The sequence below is a fragment of the Octodon degus genome, unplaced genomic scaffold, assembly GCF_000260255.1.
Source record: "Octodon degus isolate 3935 unplaced genomic scaffold, OctDeg1.0 scaffold00123, whole genome shotgun sequence".
NCBI lineage: Eukaryota > Metazoa > Chordata > Mammalia > Rodentia > Octodontidae > Octodon > Octodon degus.
This window is the reverse complement of record NW_004524699.1, coordinates 47,204-69,748: the sequence shown is the minus strand read 5'-3', so window position 1 is coordinate 69,748 and position 22,545 is coordinate 47,204. Positions and strand designations below refer to the sequence as shown.

Here is a 22,545-nt window from a genome sequence, read left to right as displayed (position 1 = left end):
TTAGCTTAGCTTGTTCTAAGTAGGTGCTTTAGACCACTGAGCCATCTCACCAGCCCCTGCCTTTCTTTTTTAGACAAGGTCTTACTAGGTAGTGCAGGTTGGGCTTCAATTCAACATGTAGCTCAGGCTGGCCTTGAACTCACAGTGATCCTGTCTCAGCCTTCTGAGTGCTGAGATTACCGGCTTGCACCTTGACACCTGACCCATTCCACTTTTTATGTCTAGGCCATTCCTCTTATCCATTGATGAATATAGCTGTCCTTCCAAAAGCCCCAACTCTGAACACAAGACTTCTCAGGGACATAGCCATAATATGGCTCTATGATATGCCATGTTTTATGTTTTTATTCACTTGTTGGTAGACTTGAGGCTTATTTCTACCTCTTGATTATTATGGATAATGCTACTACAAATATTTGTGTACAAGTTTTTGTATAGACATTTCCTTTCTTTAGGGTATACCATACACCTAAGAACAGAATTGATGAGTGATATGATAGCTGTATTTAACTATGTGAGGAAATACCAAATTGTTTTCAAAGTGGCTAAACTGTTTTATATTCTCACCAGTCATGTATGTTCTCATTTCTCTATATCCTTGCCAACAATTTTTTCCTTTTCGTTTTTGTTTCTATTTAGTTACATTCATCCTAATAGAAATGAAGTGATACCTCAGTGTGGTTTTGATTTGCTTTTTTGTGACAACTCATTATGCTGAGGATCTCTTCATGTGCTAAATGACCCTTTATGTCTTCTTTGGAGAAAAAATTTATTCAGATACTTGACCCACTGTTGAAATTGGGTTGTCGGGGCTGGTGAGATGGCTCAGTGGTCTAGAGCACCTACTTAGAATAGGCTAAGCTAAGCAAAAGCGCAGCGACCGTGGTTTGGTCCCCAGCACCACATGCCGGCCAGCCCCGCCCCCAGGTGGGCTGGGCTGACCGCGTGCACACACACACAATAAATAAATAAATTAATTTAAAAAAAAAAGAAATTGGGTTGTCTTTTTTATTGATTGTATAGTACTTTTATATAACTGACAGATTCTCTTATTCTGTGCCTTTTTTTTTTTTTCACTTGCTTGATGGTATCCTTTGGAACACAAAATTTAAAATTTTAATGAAGTTAATCCTATGTCATTTTTTTTTTCTTTTGTTGTTCCTGATTCTGGATCCTTATCTAAAAATCCATTTCCAAAACCAGGAGTGGTGATATACTCCTGGAATCCCAGCACTGGGGAGGCTGAAAACAGGAGGATCATTATGAGTTCAAACTGCATAGCAAGACTCTACATCAAAAAACAAAAACAAAAACAAAAAAAAAAACCCCTAATTTAAAAATCCATTCCCAAATATGGGACCATGAAGATTTACCCCTGTGTTTTCCAAAAATATTATACTTTTAGCACTAACACTTAGGTCTTTGAATCATTTTGCATTACTTTGTACACTGGGAGTGAGGTTAGCGCTCAAATTTGTGCTTATGTATCAAAATGAATGGAAGTCCAGTTGTCCTGGTGTCATCTTTTGAGGAGGCCCTTTTTTCCACATATGATAGACTTGGTACTGTTTTCAAAATGGGCTGACCAAAACCAAATAGGTTTATTTGGATGCTGAGATTCCATCATCCTTGCCTCTTCTTGATCAAGGGCCACCACCTATACCAGTTACAGCATTAACTGCTCTTCTTTTTCTCTTTCTTTTTTATCTTTAACCTCTCCTCCCTGTGTTTCCATTCTCAGGGGTCAGTATTTGGATTATGAGAAGGAGGAAGTGGAAGCACAACCGAGACAATGGAAGAAATATGACTTCCACTATGACAATGTGCTCTGGGCCCTGCTGACACTGTTCACGGTGTCCACAGGAGAAGGGTGGCCTATGTGAGTGCTCCCAGCTTAGGGAAGCTGGTTGGCAGAGAGGAAACTCAGGCAGGCACTTGTGAACTCAGCTCACCCCCTCCAGTCCTACCACCCCCACCCTCATCACCGGTCTGCACCACACCTGAAGTGTCCCTGTAGCGTAGGTAATAATCTGGGAAGCCCTCTTGATGTCTGCTGTCCCCTTGGCCAGGGTGCTGAAACATTCCGTGGACGCCACCTATGAGGAACAGGGGCCAAGCCCTGGGTTTCGCATGGAACTTTCCATCTTCTATGTGGTCTACTTTGTGGTCTTCCCCTTTTTCTTCGTCAACATCTTCGTGGCCTTGATCATCATCACCTTCCAGGAGCAGGGGGACAAGGTGATGTCTGAATGCAGCCTGGAGAAGAACGAGGTAGGCAGAGCCTATGTGTACTCTGTTATGGGCAGTATGGGAAAACCACCTTCTGCACACACTGTACTCATAGCCAGCACCCGCAAGACCTCCTTCCTCCACAGAAGGAGGCTGCTTTTTATCTTTGGGGCCTGCTTGGAGGAGGCTTGGGCTTGCTTTACTGCCTCATCTCTTATCTCAGCTCCCCATGGGGGTAGCACTGGGTACAGTCCAGAAGGGCCACAGAACTAGATGCCTCCTGAGTTTAAGCTACTCTTTCTCCCTATGCAGAGGGCTTGTATTGACTTCGCCATCAGCGCCAAGCCCCTGACACGGTACATGCCTCAAAACAGACAATCATTCCAGTATAAGACGTGGACGTTCGTTGTCTCTCCACCTTTCGAGTACTTCATCATGGCCATGATTGCTCTTAACACTGTGGTACTGATGATGAAGGTATGTGGGTAGTGATGGTGGGTGACCAGCTAGCACCCATGGAAGTCAGGATTCCTGACTATTCTATGCAGCCTTCTTCCTGCCATCATATACCAGAGCTGCAGTTGCTTCACATCCGGCTGCACAGGGAGCCTGTGGGATCCCAATTCCTTTGTTGCTTGTGGGCTGAGACAGGAGATTCTGGGAGAACCAGGGGGAAAGCAAGGAGGGGTGTCCTGGGCATGGGCAGATGTGGGGTCTGTCTGCCCTGTACTTGCGTAGGAGGTTGTACTGGTCCTGAGTGGGGTGTCTGGGGCTGCTGTGCTCTCAGCCATTGACACTTATTCCTTGGTCAGTTCTACGATGCACCCTACGAGTATGAGCTGATGCTGAAATGCCTGAACATTGTGTTCACATCCATGTTCTCCATGGAATGCGTGCTGAAGATCATCGCCTTTGGGGTGCTGGTACGTGCCTTGACTTCCTATTTGCCAACATTTCTGGCCTACATTTTGCTCCCCCTGTCTTGGGTGATTTTTGTTAGCTCAAAGTTTGGATCTGGAAAGTCTTGAAATCCTGAGAGCATGTGTGACATGGTGAGAACCCCAGGAAAGGGGGTACACTGTCAGTCTCTACTTTCTGAGTCTTGCCCCAGCATTGTCCACAGACATAGGCAGTGCTGGGACATGTGTCTCTCCGTTCTGTATCTGCCAGGCCGGAGGTGTCATCTGCTTGTCCCTGGCATTGTGCTGAGATTCCATCATCCTTGCCCCTTCTTGATCAAGGGCCATCACCTGCACCAATTATCAGCACTAACTGCTCTTCTTTTTCTCTAGAACTATTTCAGAGATGCCTGGAATGTCTTTGACTTTGTCACTGTGTTGGGAAGTATTACTGATATTTTAGTAACAGAGATTGCGGTGAGTAGCATTTTTGTTACCTCCCCCAACTGGGGACCCAAAGTGGTTTCCTTCTAGAGGGTTTTCCCATTTCCAGGACAGATCGGGGTGCCTCTCCAGAGGTGGAGCTTGGCGGTGGGTGTTGTGTGGCAAGTGCTTTCTTGGATGAGAAAGCAGATCCCAGAGATCTTCCAGGCTGGTGGTCTGAGAATCCTCTGGAGCTCTGTGTTAACAACCAAGAAAGGGAACATCAGCTTTTAGATTTTTATATGTCTAATGTATACATATCTAATAATTTAATCTGAAAATGTGTCAAACACAGTAAAATATCAAATTTGAGAGACAGGTTGGTCAGTCAGTCTGTGTCTGTCTGTCTGTCTGTGTATTTACTTATCTAATTTACCTACGTACCTATATTTATCATCTGTCTATTTATCTAGAGATACTTGTGTCAGAGGGGTGTATTATGTCTGAAAGTTGACAGTCCTAGGACATAAACTCAACTCAACAGATGTCAAAGAATCTGAATCTAAAAACTTTTTTTTTTGTTTTTAGTGCATGACATTAAATTGAAAACAAATAGAAAATCTCATTTGTTTGCCTCAGTTTGAATTTTTGGAAGCAGATGCTGAAATGAGGGTTCATGTAGAGGTTACTCCTTAAGAGGAAAAACCACTGGGGCCATAGTGGGGAAGAGAAGGAGGGCCAGTAGCGGCCTATCTTAAGCCATACTCAGGACAGGGTTTGGATCATCCCTAGGGAACCTCCGAGATGGAGTCGGTTACCCCTCAAGGCTGGCCCCTGCAGGAAAAGGGGGCTATGGATTTTTCTGCCTCTGCACTCTGTGGGGCTATGGGCTATGTCAGTGTTTGATATTTAGGCACCTCCAGCTGTCCTGAGTGTACTGCATGCAGGCATTACAAGCTGAGGGGCCTGTGTGCTCTCAGCTAGGACTGTCGTGTAGAATACAGGCTCCTGTCTGGCCCCAGTCAGCTCCACCATACTCATGCTGAGCACACTGTATATTCTTCAGAAGGTAGTAGCCAAGTGCTCTGGGTGATAGATGAGCTCCCTGCCATGTTGGTCCGTGTGGAGCTGATGTCCTTCTCTTGTCCCTCTACCATTCCATTTCAAGCCCCTCACATGTGCTGAGCCTTCTGCTCTTGCTGGCCTTGTTAGGTGCCCAAGACCTGCTCACCATTCCATTGTCTGATTCTGGATGCTGTGGTAGTCTCCTTACAGTTAACACTGGTTACAGCAGTATCTGGGAAGGCCCTTTGGAGCCCCTTGGCTGCGAAACAGACTTCTTGCACCATCATGTTGCAGCAGCATTGCCTTTCACAGTAGTCAGGCTCAGGTACTGTGGTCAGTAAGGAAGCTCTTTACATGGCTTGCTGGTCATCTGGCCTGAGAATTCCCATGGCCAAGTGGCCATGGCTTTGGGTAGTCCCTGGCCGTAGCTTTCCCTGCCCCTTTGAATGGGACCTGTAGATTTGCCTAACGTAAAGTCATGGTGAAGATAAACACTTATCCCCAGCAGTTCTCTGGGAAGTTGGTGAAAGAGGCCACCCGTCTTCCAGATCCATGCATTATATTGGTTGGGCAGTGTACATTCCCAGTACTGTCTGGATGTGGTGCACCTTGCAGTGCAGCACTTTAGCCTCCTGAGGTACATTGCCAGCCCTACATTTTATCTGTGCTTTGGATTCCGTTTCGACATTTTATCTGGTGCTGTTGTGTTTGAGACACCAATGGATCACCCTGTGACTACTGACATCTTTGCTTGCCAGGAGTTGATGTTACATGGATTCTGTATCAGTCAGTCTGAGGCCAGCTTGCAGAGCTTTGTGCAGGCCAAGGTGCCTGTGACATGGTGGTTCTCAGCTGAGGAAAATCACTGACTTTTCTAGGTAAAGGGTACCTGTGATTAGTATACCACCGAGTGGCTGGTTGCAGCGTCCTGGCACCACACAGAGGCACTCTGTGAGCCAGCAGTCAGCACTGGCAAGGCTGGGTCAGCCTTGTGATGAAGATCTTGGCTGTCATGGCCACTCTAGTCATGATTCTGTTGTGTGCCTGTCGGGAACGGTGAGGACAGAGGCTGGCTGGCATCTGTTGTTCACTCGTACAAATGCTTTTTTCCCATGGTCCTAGGGACTGGACCCAGGACCTTCAGCATGCTAAGCAAACACGCTAGCTCTAGACTATAACCCTAACCCTCCATATTTTTAAAAATTTGATTTTTTAAAATGTATTTAGTACAGGGTCTCACTACACAGATCAGACTCAGTGATCCTCCTGTTTTCAGCCTCTCAATTGCTGGGATTACAGGTGCATGCCACCACATCTAGTCTCAATCGCCATCTCAGCGTGCCCTGGGGGCAGAGCTGGAATGGCACGCCAAGGATTGGACCCCAGTCCCTGCGTCTGCCTAAGTAGGCGCTTTAATCCACTGAGCTATTTGGCTGGCCCTTATTTTTAAAATTTTGAGACAGAGTCTAGCTGTGTAGCCCAGGTCAACGTTGAACTTAATGATCCTCCTTCTTCAGCCTCCTAAATAGCTTGGATCACAGCGTACCTCTGTGCTCAGCAAACAACATTTGATTTTTAGTGACTCTCCAGCCATCGTTGTACTCTTGTAGACATTTGTGTGCAATACAGTGGCCTACATACCATGCCCGTTCCCCAAACACCATTCTCGCCAATCTCTGGACCAACCTTTCACCACTGTCTAGGATCCTGGAACCCTTCGCAAGGCAGCTGCTTTGTCCACATACACAGTGGCTGACCAGGGTACTGCCTCACCACTGTATTTAAAGCTATCCCTGTGTGGAACTCTACTGAGGCCTACACCAATACACCCAGGTAACCCATCCGTGTACCAGTTCCTCCCTGGGTAACCCTTCCTAATTGAAATGAGCCCCTCATGGAGCAACATCAGCGTCAGCCAAAGAAGACATTGATGTAATGGATGTATGGGGTATTGCCAAGGAATCCTCAGCTGGAGGTTGGTAGCCACTACTAACTTGAGCGGTGCCATGCCCTTCTCCCCAGAGTATCCCTGTACTGTCACTCTGGGAACTAGTCAGCTACTGGCATGTAGTAGGACCTTTTAGCATGTTCACCTTTCAGTCCTCTGTACCCCATGCATTTTTACACAAGGTGAGAGAATCAGTATTTTCATTGCTAAGCATACCAGGCATTGCTGTTACACTGCTTACCACCCACAGAGGAAAATCTAGCCTGTGAGTCATCCCAAGGGGCCCCATCCTTAAAAGCTGCTTCCAAGGGGACAAGTGTCTTAGGATCAGAGCCAGTCAGCCAGATATGACGTATTAGGAAATGTCCCTAATAATACCTGGGGACCTTGGATGACAAAGGGAGCCAGTGTCGTGCAGCTTCCTGGAATACTTTTGGTTTAGAAGGCCTGAGACGGGGTAGTGACTGCACACAGGTGTGAGGAAGAAATGGTAAGATGTTTTGAACAGCTTCAACCAATACATTTGAAAACTTAAATAAAATAAATTACTGATAAATACAGGGGCTGGGGAGGTAGTTCAGCAGTATAAGTACCTACCTGCAAAGTGCAAGGTCCTGCATTCAATCCCAGGTACCAAAAAAAGAAAGAAAAATATACAGTTAAATCTGACAGGAGAGATGAAAACCTTAGATGTTTTGTTCAAGTATTAAAGGAATTGAATCAGGAAAGAATCTTCCTACAAGGGAAACACCTGATTGTTATGGTCTTGAATAGTATGTCTGTATCTAAACTATGAATAAGAACCTTTTCCAATGTTAAACAATTGTTTTTGAGAGAATAAAAAAGAATGAACATTACCTGACTGATATTATATGTCTAGTTTGGTGTTTATGTATTTAATTTTATTTTGAGATGTAGACTTGCTATATTTGCCAAGGCTGGAGTCGAACTTCTGAGCTCAAGTGATCTTCCTGCCTTAGCCCCCCCAAGAAGCTGGGGCTACAGGCAAGTACCACGGTGCCTAGCTGCCTGCTAGAATATTTTTTTTTTAATAAAAGAAGCAACTACAAAAGCTTCATTTGTTCAAACTAACCAGTGCTGTAGATGCAAAATAAATAAAACCCAAAAACTCCCCCAATACTACTTTCAAAACTGACATTAAACTTGATTTTAAAAAAAATTGATTTTCATTAGAATGTTTTTTCACACTAGTAAATCAAAACCAAGACCCATATTTTATATATATATATATGATGTAAGTTTCTGAGCTTCATCTTCTGGGCAAGAATGCCGTTAGTCTCTCTTCATGAAAAGCAATGACGATTTGAGGACATGTCATATTTGCCTCTTTTGCCAGCACCAAGTCAGCCTCATCTGAATCTTTCCATTTTATGAGAAACATCAATTGTCTGCTACTAGCTGTGGCGCCAATTATTCGTTAAGGATCAGGACCTCTAGCAAAACCTTTAGGTTTGTCAGCAGCACCTCTTTTTCTCTTTGACTTGCTGTCGTCAGATTCACCGTCAGATAAAGATTTTCTTTTTGTACCATCTTTTTCTTTACCAGCTTTTTGCGAATTAAGAAATGCTTCAGTTAGCTCTGGACATCTAAATTTTCTTCAGGTTTCCATGTACTGTCAGCATCTGTAAATGCCTTCACTTCAGAAAACACTCCACCTTCCCATTCACTGCACGCCGGCCCAGCACTTTTTCTACCACAAACTCTTCAGGTTCTGCTTCCTCAATGTTTTACTTTTTCCATTTTGTTTCTTTCCCATTTTTTGCAATGTAGTTTTATTGGAGGCCATTTTTTACTGCAGACTTGAAGAGCTATTATTCACCACCTCGGATGCTCAGTCGCAGGTCCAATATGCCTGCAGCTTCCCCTGCTATAATTGTAACAGAAAAGTTTTGAAAAAAAGAACATAAGTGCGGAAGATCATAATCCACACATACTAACTAATGATAGAAAACCCTAAACAGTATACAAGTAAAGCAAATCCAATACAGTTCAGAAAAGCAAATGTAAATCAGGCTTACTCTAGGAATGCAAAGTCCAACTCAGAAAATCTGTTCCTATAATTTACATTGATAGCTCAGAGGAGACCATTAGTGTGATTGTCTTACAGGTGCAGAGAAGACAGCAGACAAAACTAAAAATTTAATGAGAGAATGATTATCAATTAAGAGTTATTTACGAGATAAGAAGTATCAAGAAATTGTGTACATGTATTACATAATGGGGAAATTTGGAATCAGTTCCTTTAACATCAGAGAAGGGCAGTGATGCCTGTGACCCCTTCACAGCACTGAGCTTCTGGTCCAGGCTGGTTCAGTAGGTTGAATGTCAGCTCTACAATACAGGTTTTTGCCTGTTTTGTTTACTATCCAATGCATTAGAGCATTAAGTAAATAATGATTAGGACTAAATAAGTGAATGAAGTAGGTGAGGATTAGAGAAGGAATAAGCAAAATATCATCATAAACAGATGCTTTTTTTTTTTTTTTTTTGTGGAACCAGGGATTGAACGCAGGCCCTTGTGCTTGCTAGGGAAGCGCTTATTCCACTGAGCCATCTCCCCAGCCCCAACAGATGCTCTTATTATCTGCGAGTCAGACCTAGATTAGTCTTAAGACTATTTAGAACGTTTAACAAGGTTGCTGAATACAAGATCACTCAAGTAAATCAATTGTATTTCTTTAAAAATAGTTCTGACAATAAAGTCAAAATGTGTGCAACATCTTTCTGTAGAAAAATTTTGAACTTTATTGAAATACATTAAAAATAGATGAAATGACATATTAATTATTGTCAATTTTATAGGATTATTGATTTTCTATAAATTGACTTGTGATTCAGTGCATATGTAATGAAAATACCAATTTTTAAAAAATTTTCTTTGGAATTTCAAAAAAAGCTGTTCGATATATGAGGAAGAGCAGTGGTCCCTAAGCTGTCAGGGTGCTTTAATATGAACAGACGAGGCTACAGTGGCCTTGGAGGTATGTGCCCTGCCAGCGAGGAAGCTTGTTTTAAAGCTAGGACACAAAGAGCACGTAACGTTAGCTGAGGTAGCTAACTAAGCAATGGAAATAACCAGGAGCCTAGAATCAAAGATCTATGTATATAAATGTGATTTAGGACAGAGAAGACTTGCTCAGTGGGAAATGGGGTAACACTTCAGTAATCAATGTGAGTGTTAATTGGTGTCAGTATAAGAAATGCTAGATATTTGATCTCAGTTTATACCATTTACAAAAAATAATCCCTTTTAAATGGATGAAAGATTGGAGGCAAACTTTATAACTTGTGGGAAAAAAATGCCGAAGATTACTCTTAAGATCTTGAGACAGGACTGATTTTCTAAGCAAAACATGTAAAGCAACAGTCATAACAGGAAGCAAATTTGGAATTTTTGCCTACCATGCCTGTGCTGTAGCTGCATGCACGAGGAACAGAAGGAGGTGGTGCTGCTGAGCTGTGTGAATAAGGGTGGAATGAACATCGAGATGGAGGAAAGGGACATGGACAGCCTTGTGTCATACAGGACATAGGCTTCTGTTACATGTGAGACAGAGTGGAAGGCCTTGAAGAAGGGGTGACATGGCTTGGCTGTGAGGACACCCTTTTAGCTTCTCTGTTGGGGATATGGCATGGGGACATCCTCCCCAGTTAGCAGCTGTCTCCTTTGAGTTCAGCTGGAAAGGGCCTGAGATGAACTGGGTGAGTTGCTCATTTGGGATGTGATCTTACGAACAGTGGATAGGTGGTGAAGCCAGAGAGCACAGTGGCTGCCAGAGACAGATGTGTGTTGCCTCTGTGATGGCAAGAGCTTAGTCTTTCTAAGTAGCCCAGATCCAGTGTGGGGCATGTCCAGGCATTCTGTAGTGAGCGAGGGATCTGGGGAAGTTTCCACCAGTTGCAGACCATTGCTAGATGAAGGCTTCTGCAGGTGAAGGGCGGAGAATGTTGAACCTGACACTTCTGACCTGGCCTGGGGAAAAAATGTGAACCTTAAAATTGGCACTGACTCTGAGATGGTGAGCTGGGAGCTGTGGTACTGCAGGGCATCCCTGCCGGCAGCCAGGCTGTGGGGCTGGGAGCTGGATCCCAGCTGAGAAATATCTGAATTCAAATATAAGTAGAGAGTCTAGCCGCACATCCGTGCAATGGCTGCACGCAGCCACGGCACCGAGCTTGACCTTAGCTGGATCTCCAAAATACAATTGAATCAGCTGGCAGTTCTGAGGCAGGTGGAACAAATCCAGGCTCACAGAACTGTGAAGGAGTGGCAGGCTGCTTGGCTCCTGAAAGCTGTTACCTTTATAGATGTCACTATGCTGTCTGGTGATGATACCCTTTTCCAGTATTCAAAGCTCTGTTATAAATCCAAACACCCAATCCAGGATGATCTCTTAAGAGCCTTAAGTATGTATGATGAAGGCATCACTACGGCTGCCGTTTGTGTTTATCCTGCCCGGGTTTGTGACACTGTGAAAGTACTGTGGACTGCGAGCTGTGGCATTCTAGTGGTGCCAGTGGCCATTGGCTTTCCAGCTGCACCAACTCGTTTAAAAATGTGATTAGAAGACATCAGATTGGCTGTGGAAATTGACGTGGTCATTAACAGGACCCTGGTGCTGACTGGCCAGTGGGAAGCCCTAGTGGAAGGCTCATCTCAAAACCATCCTAGCCACAGGAGAGCTTGGGCGTCTTGCTAACGTTTACGAAGCCAGTATGACAGCAGTGATGGCAGAATCAGACTTTATTAACACCTCTACTGGAAAAGAAACAGTAAATGTCACCTTCCCAGTAGCTATCGTAATGCTAAGAGCCATTAGAGATTTCTTCTGGAAAACTGGGTGGGCTTTAAACCTGCGGGAGGCATCTGCACTGCCAAGGGTGGCCTGGCCTGGCTCTCGCTTACAAAGTAGGGGTGGTTGAAGCCAGAACTACTTCACATGGGTGCCAGCTTCCTGCTTCCAGACATTGCGAGGCAGATTTACCATGATGTGACTGGAAGATGTGCACCTGACATGACCTTCCGCTGTTCTGAATAAGCAACCTGCCACAGAGAAGTTGTTTGCTACAGTGTTTTTTTTTAATTGTTTTCGCATAATTGCTAGTCATGCTGCTAAAAATTAGGAGAATAGATAACTGTCTTTTTTTCACTTAAAATTTCTACTGAATTTAAACCTCAAAATGAAAGGAAAAACAAACTAATCTTTCTGTGGCCCTATTTCAAGTACATATGAAATGGTTTTAATTACCAAAAAAAGTTTACTGTTCATTTTGTCAAGGTATTTTCCTAAAAACTCTGGGTAAAATATTCGTGATTGCTTAGATACCTTCAAATTCTAAGGGGTGGGGAATGAAACTACTCAGGCAATATGCCCAGCAAACGAAACTATGACACCACGAGCTGCCCCTGTAATGGCCCCACGAGCCACCAAGTCTGCGCTGGATTTCCTGCCATGAAATTCCACCCTTGATTTTTGTGGAAGAGAGGTCTCTCTTTATTAATTGTTTTATTTATCAAATTTCTGATATTGTTACATGGAACTATGAATGTCAATCAATTTTTTAAATAATAAAACCCCTTCTCCCATAAAAAAATTATATGGTAGAGCAGTAAGTGCAGCAGATTTGAGTGTGAAAGATTAGGCAAAAATAATACAAAACTTTATAGCCTGAATGATTGGAAAAATGGATTACTATGAATCAAATGAGAAAAATGTCCAGTTTCCAGAGTAATTGTACAGAAGGAAGTTGGACATTTAGGCCTGGAGTTTGGAGAAGATTCAGGCCAATGACATAAAATTGGGAATTATTAGCATATGAAATGTGTCAGGTCTATGAGACTGGATGAGGTTGGTAAAAAGTGAGTGACTGATCTCTGGATTTAGTGACCCAGGAGAGGAGCTGGACCTAGTGAAAGAGACTAGGCAAGTGTGCCAGGGAAAGGAAAGGAGGCTTTCTGAACAACTAGCAAAGGTTAATGTCCAGAATGTGGGATGTCCTTTGTCAGTCAGTAATAAAGACAAAAGCAGACAGGTGGAAACATGATCAGAAGGGACATTTTTTAATTTTTGGTCTGTTTTGAGACAGAGTCTCGCTATGCAGTTCAGGCTGGTCTGGAGCTCCCTTCGTAGCCCAGGCTGTCTTGAGCTCCCTTCGTAGCCCAGGCTGCTCTGGAGCTCCCTGTGTAGCCCAGGCTGGTCTGGAGCTCCCTGCGTAGCCCAGGCTGGTCTGGAGTTCCCTTCGTAACCCAGGCTGGTCTTGAGCTTGCAGTTATTTTGTCTCAGCCTCCCAAGTGCTGGGATTACAGGTGTGCGTCACCAAGCCCAGCCCAGAAGGTACAATTGATTAGGCATTTTACAGAACACACACACACATACACACACCAAAACAAAACAAAATAATAGAAAAATGAAGAACAGGATGATTTTATCCCACCAGCTCCAGATGCTGTGGCATTTCGCAGGCGGTTTCCCCCTCACTCTGTGTGTGTGTCCCACCCAGAAATACTAGGCTCCATATGGTTCCAAGGAGTAGGCTGGCTGCATTTCTGATACATATGGGATTTCTTAGAAGTAGGAACCCTTATTCATCCAGATAAAGTGATGCAAAGTTGTAAGGATAGCTCTGGGAATTTCTGCAGGGGTTACCTCCATTCCAGGAGAGACCTCCAAACTGTTGCCTGTAGAGGGAGCATAGAGGGGTCTGAAAGAGAGTTGTGGGCTGACATCATAGATGTGGAATGCTGTGTACCCACAGAGGCCCTCTGTAGTGCAGGCAGTGGAAATATACCAGTGGTTATATCAGGCCTGGCTTAAAACAAGCACAGTTGGAAGCCCCTGTCCACCATGGTGCCTGGCAGGGATGGTAGGAAGGGGAGCTGACAAGCTGCCTGGTTTGCAAGCCAGCTGTCCTTTGACCACTATTGCTCTTGAAGCTCAGGTCACCTTCCTGTTCTTCCTGAAGGAGAAAAGATGAAAACCATCATGTGGATTGGTGGTGTTTGTGTGTGTGTGTTTTTCATTTAGAGCCACTTCATATGTTTACTTGGTGAATGCACTTTTTTTTTCTTTCGGCAAAAATATGAGTGTCAGTTTCTATCCCCAACTTGAAAATCAAAATAGAGAAATAGTCTTAGCAAGGGTGCCTAGAGAGGGCTCCAAGCATGCATCAAACTGACATTGATTTCTTTGCCTGGAAATTGAAAAAAAAATTAAGTGTCTGTGAGTCATCTTTGGATTTGCATTACAAACAATGCAAATGGGTGATGCTCTGTCTGCATAGCTTACAGATTTCAAAAATATGTTTTGATTTAATGCATTTTGAGACAAATATGAAGTTAACTAAAAATCCTAACATTTTCTAGTTAAGTATTCAGTTTGAGTTTTTGCTTGTGTTGATGACTCATTTTCTCTTTTGTTTTCTGTTTTGTTCTTGATTTACCTTAACCTACTGCTGACTCACGCCACCCAACCAACATACAATGCGAAAACTCATGTCTCCGTCTGTATGTTGCGCACCTGCTGCTCAAACCACCCTAATTTGTAAATAATATGCAAATACCCATCCATGAAAACATCACATATAGGAAACGGTTGGTTTCATGACTTTAAATGATTCTTACGCCGCCTTCCTCTGCCTGCTGTGCTCGACTTCTCTCACTTCCGGGTTCCTGCCATTGCCCTCTGAGGCGTGGCTGGATTCTGCTGCACTTACTCGCCTCTGGCTTCTTGTGCACTCTCCCCAGCACCCAGGATCCTTCTGAGGGCCTCCGGGAAGCTGTCTGAATCTAGGACCAGGCCAGGGAGGGGAGGTAGGCGATTCTGCAGTGAAGGTGGGTAAGTGCCCAGGACAGATTTTCTTGCTGAGCCTGGCAGGAAGAGACTGATCTGGGTCCCTGCAATTCTGTGGTTTCTGTTGCACACTTAGCTCCTCTCTGCTGTTCCCATCTTTCCAATACACAAAGAAGGTTCAGCTTTGCCTGGTTGGCCTCTGTGAAGTCCCCAATAACAGCTGTCCTTCCTGAGAAAATCCTTCTACAGGGGTCAGGACTGGGGTGCAGGTTGGGGCTCCATGATTTGGAAGTGTTGTAAAAGGCCTGAATAGAAGCAGGGGTAGTGCCCTATAGATAGCACATGTCGCTAACCTATAGAGTGCAGGTGCACCTGGGGCCTCCTGCCAGGTCTTCAAGAATTTTGAGGAGAGAGTAAGGGTGTTTGGTACAACTCAACTTCAGCTTGTGGCTATGGAAATTCATCTAAAGGAGCAGATATATGAGATTCCTTTCATGGAGGCTAGAGGTTTGTCATGCAGGTTTTTACAGGTAGAGTAGAAAGCTTGAGTTTTGAGAGAACAGCATTGCATGCTGCAGAAGAGTCCAGCCGTTAGCTCAGGCCGTGGAGCTACCACCTCCTGTGATGGCTCTTCCTGCCCACCCGTACCGCTCTTCCTTTTAGCACACATGGCTACCAGGTGTGTGCTGAATGTGCGTAGGCACATTTTCTTTCCTTTTATACCCGTCAGTCCCACTAGAGTGAAGGCAGTGGAGTAGCTTGCTGACATCTTCAGGGCCTCCTCCAGCATGGCGCATGGCCAGTGCCCGCCAAAGGTTGGCACACATCGTGATCTTTGTCCTCAATGATCTCTTATTCCTGGACATGGATATCCCTAGTGCTTGAACATGGTCTTGGGCGAGGGGGCAGAGGCTAAAGGTTAGTCTTCAATGAATCTTCCTTACGTAGAGTGATAGCTGACTTAAAGGAAGGTAGCAACAAGGACCAGCCTTTGAACTGGGTGTAGCAGCTTACTGTGCAGCAGAAACCACAGACCCTGGGAAGATGTAGAAGAGTGCATCCACCTCTGAGAGGTTGGCCGAGGCCAGAGGTGATGGTACATGGTGCACAGCCCTGTGCTTGCTGTCCCTTGCCACCCTGCATGTAAGGTGCCCAGCCCATCACCATGTGAGGGTGTCTGTAGCCATCTGTCTTCACAGCACTCCAGGGTTGCCTGTCTGTTGCCAGGCAACAGATTCTCTCTTGAGTACTCAGCTGGGAGAAGGGGTGGGAACCTGTTCCCAATACAGGCTAAGCTAAGTGTCCCCACTTCAGGTCCTTTAGACGAGCTGTTATTCTTCTCAACTCCTTACCTGCTCTGCCATCTTTCATCCCTTCTTTCATTCCAGGGGCGTTCATTTTCCCCATATTGTCAAGAAATCTTGTCTGTCCCAGCTGCTCAACTCCAGATGACTTTGAGCTGGGCAGGCGCAGTGTTGTTACAGTCCTTGTCCCTTCAGACCCATCTTTCATGACCCTGAGCTTTCAAAGTGGAGCCCCAGAAAGGTTGGATACTTGTACCCTGCCGTCTGCCATCTTATACAGGAATTACCTGAACATGAACAGTGTCCTATCCCCTGCCTGTCTGCTGAGGCTGAGCTTGTTTGTGTCTCCTCAGGCCCCACACTGTCCACTGAGCATTCTTGGCCATCATGTCTGTCCCTGAGATTTTCTTTCCTCATTCATGTGGGTCAGGGAACTACAGGTGCAGCAGTGCCTCTTCAAGGGTTGTGAGCTGAGGCCTGTCCCACCCTTGCTGATGTGAACAGTGGGGCCTCTTTTGCTCCCTGAACCCTCTGCCATTGTTCAGAGTCAGTTTCACCTCCAGGACTTCCATGTGCCACTTGGGTCCTTCTAGATACCTTGGGTCTCCCACTGCAGCAATAGTCAGGAGACCCTGCCACACTTGTGAGAATCACAGAAACCTTCATCTGAGTGTGGAGGTGGCAGGCAGAACAGAGATGTCTTGGAAGTCAGTGTTAGACCCTTCCCTCCACAGAATCCTCACTTGGCCAAGAGAGGCAGCCCTGGAGTGTCTACTCAGGTGTCCCCTGCCCCTGTGCTTGCATGTGCTCTTCCTCTACTGCCGTCTCATTCAACATTGTTGTTCTCTTTTCTCTTTATTTGATCACTGAATATGATAATACAAACATGTCTGAGCCTGAGCTGCTTGCATATTTAAAAATGCCAAACCAGTAGGAACCTGCCCTCAGACCTGGTACCTGGTCTGGACATAGATAGGCAGAAAGTGCCTGGCTCTGCATAGCCACACTCCATTGAAAAAGACTTGCTTATAATTCAAGGTAGCTGGTGCTGGAGTAAGCCTCACTCCCAGGTAATCTTTGGAATCTGGGTTTATCAGTTTATCTCTGTGCTTGATTTTGAGCAGCACTAGACAATGTGGGTTCTCTGGAGCAAAGACCTGTGGACTGAGGGTTGCACAGGTAGCTTCCAGGGCAAGAGCTTCAGAGAGGCTCTACCTGCCCTTTCCCTGACCACAGCAGCCCTGGAGGAAGCAGCTGGGGTCCCAGGCAGGCAGGGATTTCACTGGCTGAGCCTGCAAGGGAAGGGTGTGGCTGCCAAATCTGGGCAGGGCAGTCCTCTCCAGAGTATCCACTGAAGAAGCAGTCACTTTCAGCTTGTCACCTGGACAGCTTAGCTGTGTCCTGTGAGAGGTGGTCACTATTGTAGGTCCCTGGGTCATCTCTCAGGATCACCTGGCAGCAGAGTGTTACTTCAGGGAGCTTCTTTCTGTCTCTGTCCCTGATGATTGGAGCATAGCCCTAGAGTAGAAGGGGTTACTTGCTGCATGAGAAGTGACTCACAGTGGCAAGCTTTTCTTTTGGAAGGTTTTTGTTGTTGATTGCTGCTTAGACTATGAAGCAGTAGCTGTTTTGATTTCTTTTTAAGTACTTGTCCTTGAGGACACAGGGACTTGGGAAGAGCTCATGGGGTGGAATAAGCTTGTCTGCACTTTTGGGGGGTGATTTCTGAAGGTCAAAGAGCAATCCTCCTCCTCTGCAGAACAACTTCATCAACCTCAGCTTCCTGCGTCTCTTCAGAGCTGCGCGGCTCATTAAACTGCTCCGCCAGGGCTACACCATCCGCATCCTGCTGTGGACTTTTGTCCAGTCCTTCAAGGTGAAGTGGGGTGCCACATTGGGTAGGGTGGGATGGCTCTCTGCAGGTCATTTATGTTCCTTTTCCTTTGTCATCTTTCTTGCCCTCCCCAGTAGTCCCCTCCTTTGGCAGATTGTATAGGGGTGGGGCACATTTGTGTCTTCATTGGTACCTGTGGTCTTATTGCAGCTTATAAAAATATTCTGAATGACCTATGATTGTCTTGTTAATGCCCAAAGAAGCTCTAAGGTGAGGTTTATGATCCCAATCTATAGATGAAGAAACAGGGGTGTCCTTTGGCAGAGGGGCTTGTAGTCAGGGGGTAGAGCTGTGCCAGGCTAAGTTCTGTAGGACCTCAGACACAGCTGGGAGCTGATGTGCCTGTTTCTCTAGGCGCTGCCCTATGTGTGCCTCCTCATCGCCATGCTGTTCTTCATTTATGCCATCATCGGCATGCAGGTAAGTGCTATCTGCTTGTGCTGAGCTGCACCTGGGGCTTCTGTTCATGGCAGCATGAGGGTATGGGTGATGGTCATCCACTGGTAGTAATAATTCGCTAATACTTAGCGAACATGGGCTGTGAGCCAGATGCTGAGAGATTTTGACCTTCAGAAGCACTGTTTCAGGTCGGGAGGCACCCAGGCTGGGCTGTTCCCAGTGTCCCTCTGTGAGAGACAGACCAGCTCTGTGCCTACTCCTGGCTCTCTAGAAAGCCATGCTGTCATGTTCTGGAGGGCAGCCTTCAGGCCCAGCAGTCTTTGGGTACTGGGGTGTGTAGGGCTCGATTTGGAGCAGATCCTAGAATGCGAAGCAGCCTCCTGAACGTTCTGTTGGACTTGCGAGGATGAGGAACAGCTCCTGGCACATTACAGGAAAGCTGTGCTTCCGAGGAGTCCTACTGGGTCATCTAAGTGGGATCCTGTCAGATCACCGCATTTGAACAAGTTCATCTCACATGATTTAGCATATCTTCATTTTACCGAAGAACATTTTGTTGCCATTCCAGGGCTGGGGATTTTAAAAATGTAACAGTCTAGCTATAAAGTTTAGGCATCTGGTCACTTTGCAACATCAAGGGTGGGAGACTGACTAAGTGGTAATTGATGGTTGGAAGTGCCAGTGCCTTAAACTTGAACTGATTCTAAAACTCTAATTACACCACATTGAAAGTGTCCAGTTTAAAATTTGCTGAGATCGGATACTATACATTACATAATTTTGCTTTAGTCTGTGGATGTACAAGAGCATGTATGTTGCTGATCTTTGTGGAAATGTGATTGTTTAATAAGTTTGCAGCAAGCTTCCAGGTTTTAGGCTGAGTCTGGTCCTTGACTCATTTGTCTTTTTTACTCTGAAGAAAATCAGTTAGAATGGGTGAAAAGCCTGCTCCACTGTGTTCACAAAGGTTTCAAAAGAAATTCTCTAGTGAACTCTCAGAGCTATTGCAGTACAACTCCTGACTTGGGATGGTGACTAACTGTGACCCAAAGTGGATCTTGTCCTACACACAGTAAAGCCGGACTCCATCCCAGGGGCAGGTGGAGCACTGGGGCATAAGTTTTCAGCCAGCATGTGGCTGTCTGTGGTGGTAATGCACACTGGGCCGTGGGCAGCTCCCAGGTACATGCACACCTTTTCGTGCTCAGCCTCCTGCCATGGCTTTTGGGACTTGCTGTGTCAGAATGCTGTGGTTCTCCATTGCAGGTGTTTGGAAATATTGCCTTGGATGATGAAACCAGCATCAACCGGCACAACAACTTCCGGACATTCTTACAAGCCTTGATGCTGCTGTTCAGGTGTGTTGTGGGGTCAGCCCAGGCCAGTGCTCATGCTTCGTCAGGATGGAGGAGGGTGGGTGCCATGTGGTGACCTCTCCTCGTACCCCCTGCACCCACCTGCTTCCCCTTGGTGGGCCTTTCCAGTTCTTTTTTCTGCCCATTCTTTTCAAAGGGCTCCTGCTATCTTTCTCAGCCTCAGGACAGATGGAAAACTGGGGATCCTTGGGCAAGCCTGCACACCACTGCCTTGTTTCTGCTTCTTGGTGACATCTTAATGGGCTTTTCAGTGAGGCTATGGGGACAGGAGATGACTGGCAGGGTCTTGCTTGGGTGCTGCGGGAAGAGGTCACCACATTGGTCTTTAGCTTCCCTCCTTTACTGATACAGAGGTGGTGAGAGTGAGGGAGAGATAGACTTTAGGGAGGACAGCTGTTGACAGCAGCTGCTCAGTGGCTCAAGGAGCCCCGCTGGCTAGAGCTACTTGTTGGAATGTACTTCTGCCTCCTACCCTGTTTCCTGGCTCCTGGATGCAGCCAGGCAGAGCAGCAAGGTGGGAGGCAGGAGCAGAAGGCCCTTGGCACAGACTTAGGGTCTTCAGATACCTTCTGGGAAGTGAGGTTAGTACCAGCTGCTGTTCTCAGACAGGAGACGCCCTCTGTGGACTAGATATTGAACTGCCTCATCTGGGAGTCACCTTTTGGGCAAATAGGAGGGCTGAATGTTTTCCTGCCTCCCGAGTCTCTCTCATTTTGCCCCTTATGTATGACCCTGGAATAGGGGGAAAAAGAGGTTTTTGCAGGGATATTGGCTCCTGCCTTGTTCCCTTATACAAATATGCTCAGCTGCTACAGAGACAGCACTTTGGCTGCCGTCCCATGTCCTGGTACTATGGCTGTTTCCTAGGAGAAGGGTAAGCTCCAAACCATACCTGCTTTGTCAAGATACCTGGAGAACATTTTCTCATTCTTGTTTCTTTGCGTGAGATGAACAGGTATCTTCAGGTGCTTGCTTTCCCCGAATCATGTTTCTCTGGGCTTCAGTTGCCTTAACTTTATTTCTTCACTTATTCTGTCAAATGTCATAAACACAAAGACATGAGGCAAACCTGTGTTGTCAGCCTTAGTTTTATGTCTTTGTTCTCAAAGATTTCTGCTAATCCTGAGCACTGTCAGGCTGGGCTGTGTCTGAGATGTTGGAGAAGGGAAAGCTGGGGTAGCCTGAGCAGAGACAAAGGGGTATGAGGTTGGGAAAAGAAGGCTGCCATAATCTAGAACTGAGCAGAGTCAAGATTCCTCCTGGGGGCTGTGGAATAGCTCGGTGGTATGTGTCTGCCTGGCAAGTGCAAGAGACTGAGTTTGAGTCCTGATCCCCACCCTCCAATAAGAAGATCCATCCTGCCTCCCATCCCTGTTGAGCTGCTGTGCAGGTGGAGCTATCATGACAGCTGAGGAAGATCACTGCTGCCTGGCCTCAGCTGAATAGAGAAAGCTTAGCTGTTTGCTCAGGGCAGGAGAGCTGATGGGCAGGATTTAGAGACAAAGATGTAAAGCAGTTTGGACCCAAGCAGCTAGAAAAGCTGAGTCTGGCTTTTTGAAATAAAAGAGGATAACAATGGCATATATTGGGAGACCAGGAATCCGCTAGGCCTATTGTGTCCACTGAAGAGTGGTCACTGTAGCACCCATCCTAGTGCAGCAGGCTCTTAGTAACTATTTCTCAGGTGATAGTTTGGAAATGTAATGTCAGAGGAGTCCTTGTGAAATGGTCATCCGTCACATAGGCCTTGTCTATGCGTGGGAACCCAGGAGTGGGTTGCATTCACCCAGCTCTCCGAGGGCCCAACCTCCTCACTTCCTGGCTGATGTGCTGCAGATTTTCGCTCTGGCCCCACTGTGGGTTCACACATCTATTCTTCTCCTCAGGAGTGCCACGGGGGAGGCCTGGCATGAGATCATGCTGTCTTGTCTGAGCAACCGGGCTTGTGATCCACATGCCAATGCCAGCGAGTGTGGGAGTGACTTTGCTTACTTCTACTTCGTATCCTTTATCTTCCTTTGCTCCTTTCTGGTAAGTCCTGGTCATTGTGCTTGTGTTTACCTGTCTCATTTCATCCTGAGGCTCTTGGTCCTTGGCTTTGACACATAACAGACACATCATGCTGATCCAGTGTGAGGGCCTCCATTCCCCAGAGCCAATGACCTCATTAACACTAGAAAGAACCCAATGAGGATGAGCTCCTGCAGGTTCCTCATTGATCTCCATGGAAGGGTAAGGTTTCCAGGGGTCAGTTGCCTTTTGGTGTCCAGCTGCTAGGAATGTATCCATCGTGTGGTAGGAAGTGAAAACACAGCCAGCATGACAGTGGTGGGATAGGTTCGGACAGGTAGCCTGGTAGGTCTCAGCAGTATGGGTCCTATCCTATGTTACTGGGCCCTGGAGCCTTCAGACAGGTGTGAGGTATGTACTGTGATCTGCTTGACATTTCACAGCTTGGCTCTGGTGAGGGAAGGGGCCACAGAGTAAGCAGGGGGACAGTAGCTGAGGGTATGGAGGCTGCATTTTATAGGTAGAACTGACCTGATTAAGAAAGAAAAAAGGAAAACATTCCTATATAAAAAAAAAAGCCCACACCTGGAATTTTCTGGACAGTGGATAACTCTTTCTGAATTTTGTGGATGTTGCAGATGTGGGTTGGGGATGGAGGAGATGCAGGTGCTCCAGACCTCTGGGTCGGAGATCTCAATGGGTTGCCACTGGTGTTTGCACTGTCTGTGGGCTAGAAGATATCCTCTGGGTGCTTGCTGTAAAGTACATTCCGGCATCTTTACATAGCTGAAGCATCATGCAAGTGCTGGATAGAAACACAGAGGCATGGGCCCCTCCCCAGGGTTGCTATATCAGGATTTCTGTGAGAGGAATCTGGGAATCAGAATTTTAACAAGTTCTTGGTAATTCTGCAAATGCTAGACTTTGAGGAGCATTGACATAAGAAAAGATGAAAATTAAGAAGGATGCAGAAGATTCTTTCCCTAGCTACGCAGGAGATAGGAACACTGGATCTTGTGGCTGAGAGAAGGCCCTTAGGCAGGCAGCCCAAAAGGAGGGAATAACCTGCTGTACGGCATGTTGTTAGGAGGTGAAGTGAGACAGTGACTACAGGTGGGCAGTGGAGGTGAGTGGTGACTACAGGTGGGCAGTGGAGGTGAGCGGTGAGTACAGGTGGGCATGGGAGG

General features: G+C 46.1%; 1 protein-coding gene and 1 pseudogene across 7 annotated transcripts in view; both read left to right on the top strand.

The window, feature by feature from the left end:
* Cacna1b (calcium voltage-gated channel subunit alpha1 B) overlaps positions 1 to 22,545 on the top strand; it is a 204,944-nt gene that overhangs the window by 139,318 nt on the left and 43,081 nt on the right. For 4 of the 7 annotated variants that reach the window (XM_004640341.2, XM_023700321.1, XM_023700319.1 and 1 more), the window contains exons 27-36: positions 1,742 to 1,879; positions 2,070 to 2,271; positions 2,542 to 2,706; positions 3,042 to 3,152; positions 3,522 to 3,605; positions 14,171 to 14,176; positions 17,439 to 17,555; positions 17,928 to 17,993; positions 19,239 to 19,330; positions 21,235 to 21,379. In XM_004640341.2, coding sequence (XP_004640398.1) covers positions 1,742 to 1,879; positions 2,070 to 2,271; positions 2,542 to 2,706; positions 3,042 to 3,152; positions 3,522 to 3,605; positions 14,171 to 14,176; positions 17,439 to 17,555; positions 17,928 to 17,993; positions 19,239 to 19,330; positions 21,235 to 21,379 — 1,126 coding nt within the window. The remainder of the gene's footprint in view (positions 1 to 1,741; positions 1,880 to 2,069; positions 2,272 to 2,541; positions 2,707 to 3,041; positions 3,153 to 3,521; positions 3,606 to 14,170; positions 14,177 to 17,438; positions 17,556 to 17,927; positions 17,994 to 19,238; positions 19,331 to 21,234; positions 21,380 to 22,545) is intronic. The other 3 variants (XM_023700324.1, XM_023700320.1, XM_023700322.1) reach the window with 2 other exon arrangements.
* Positions 10,732 to 11,624, top strand: LOC105743399 (annotated as a pseudogene).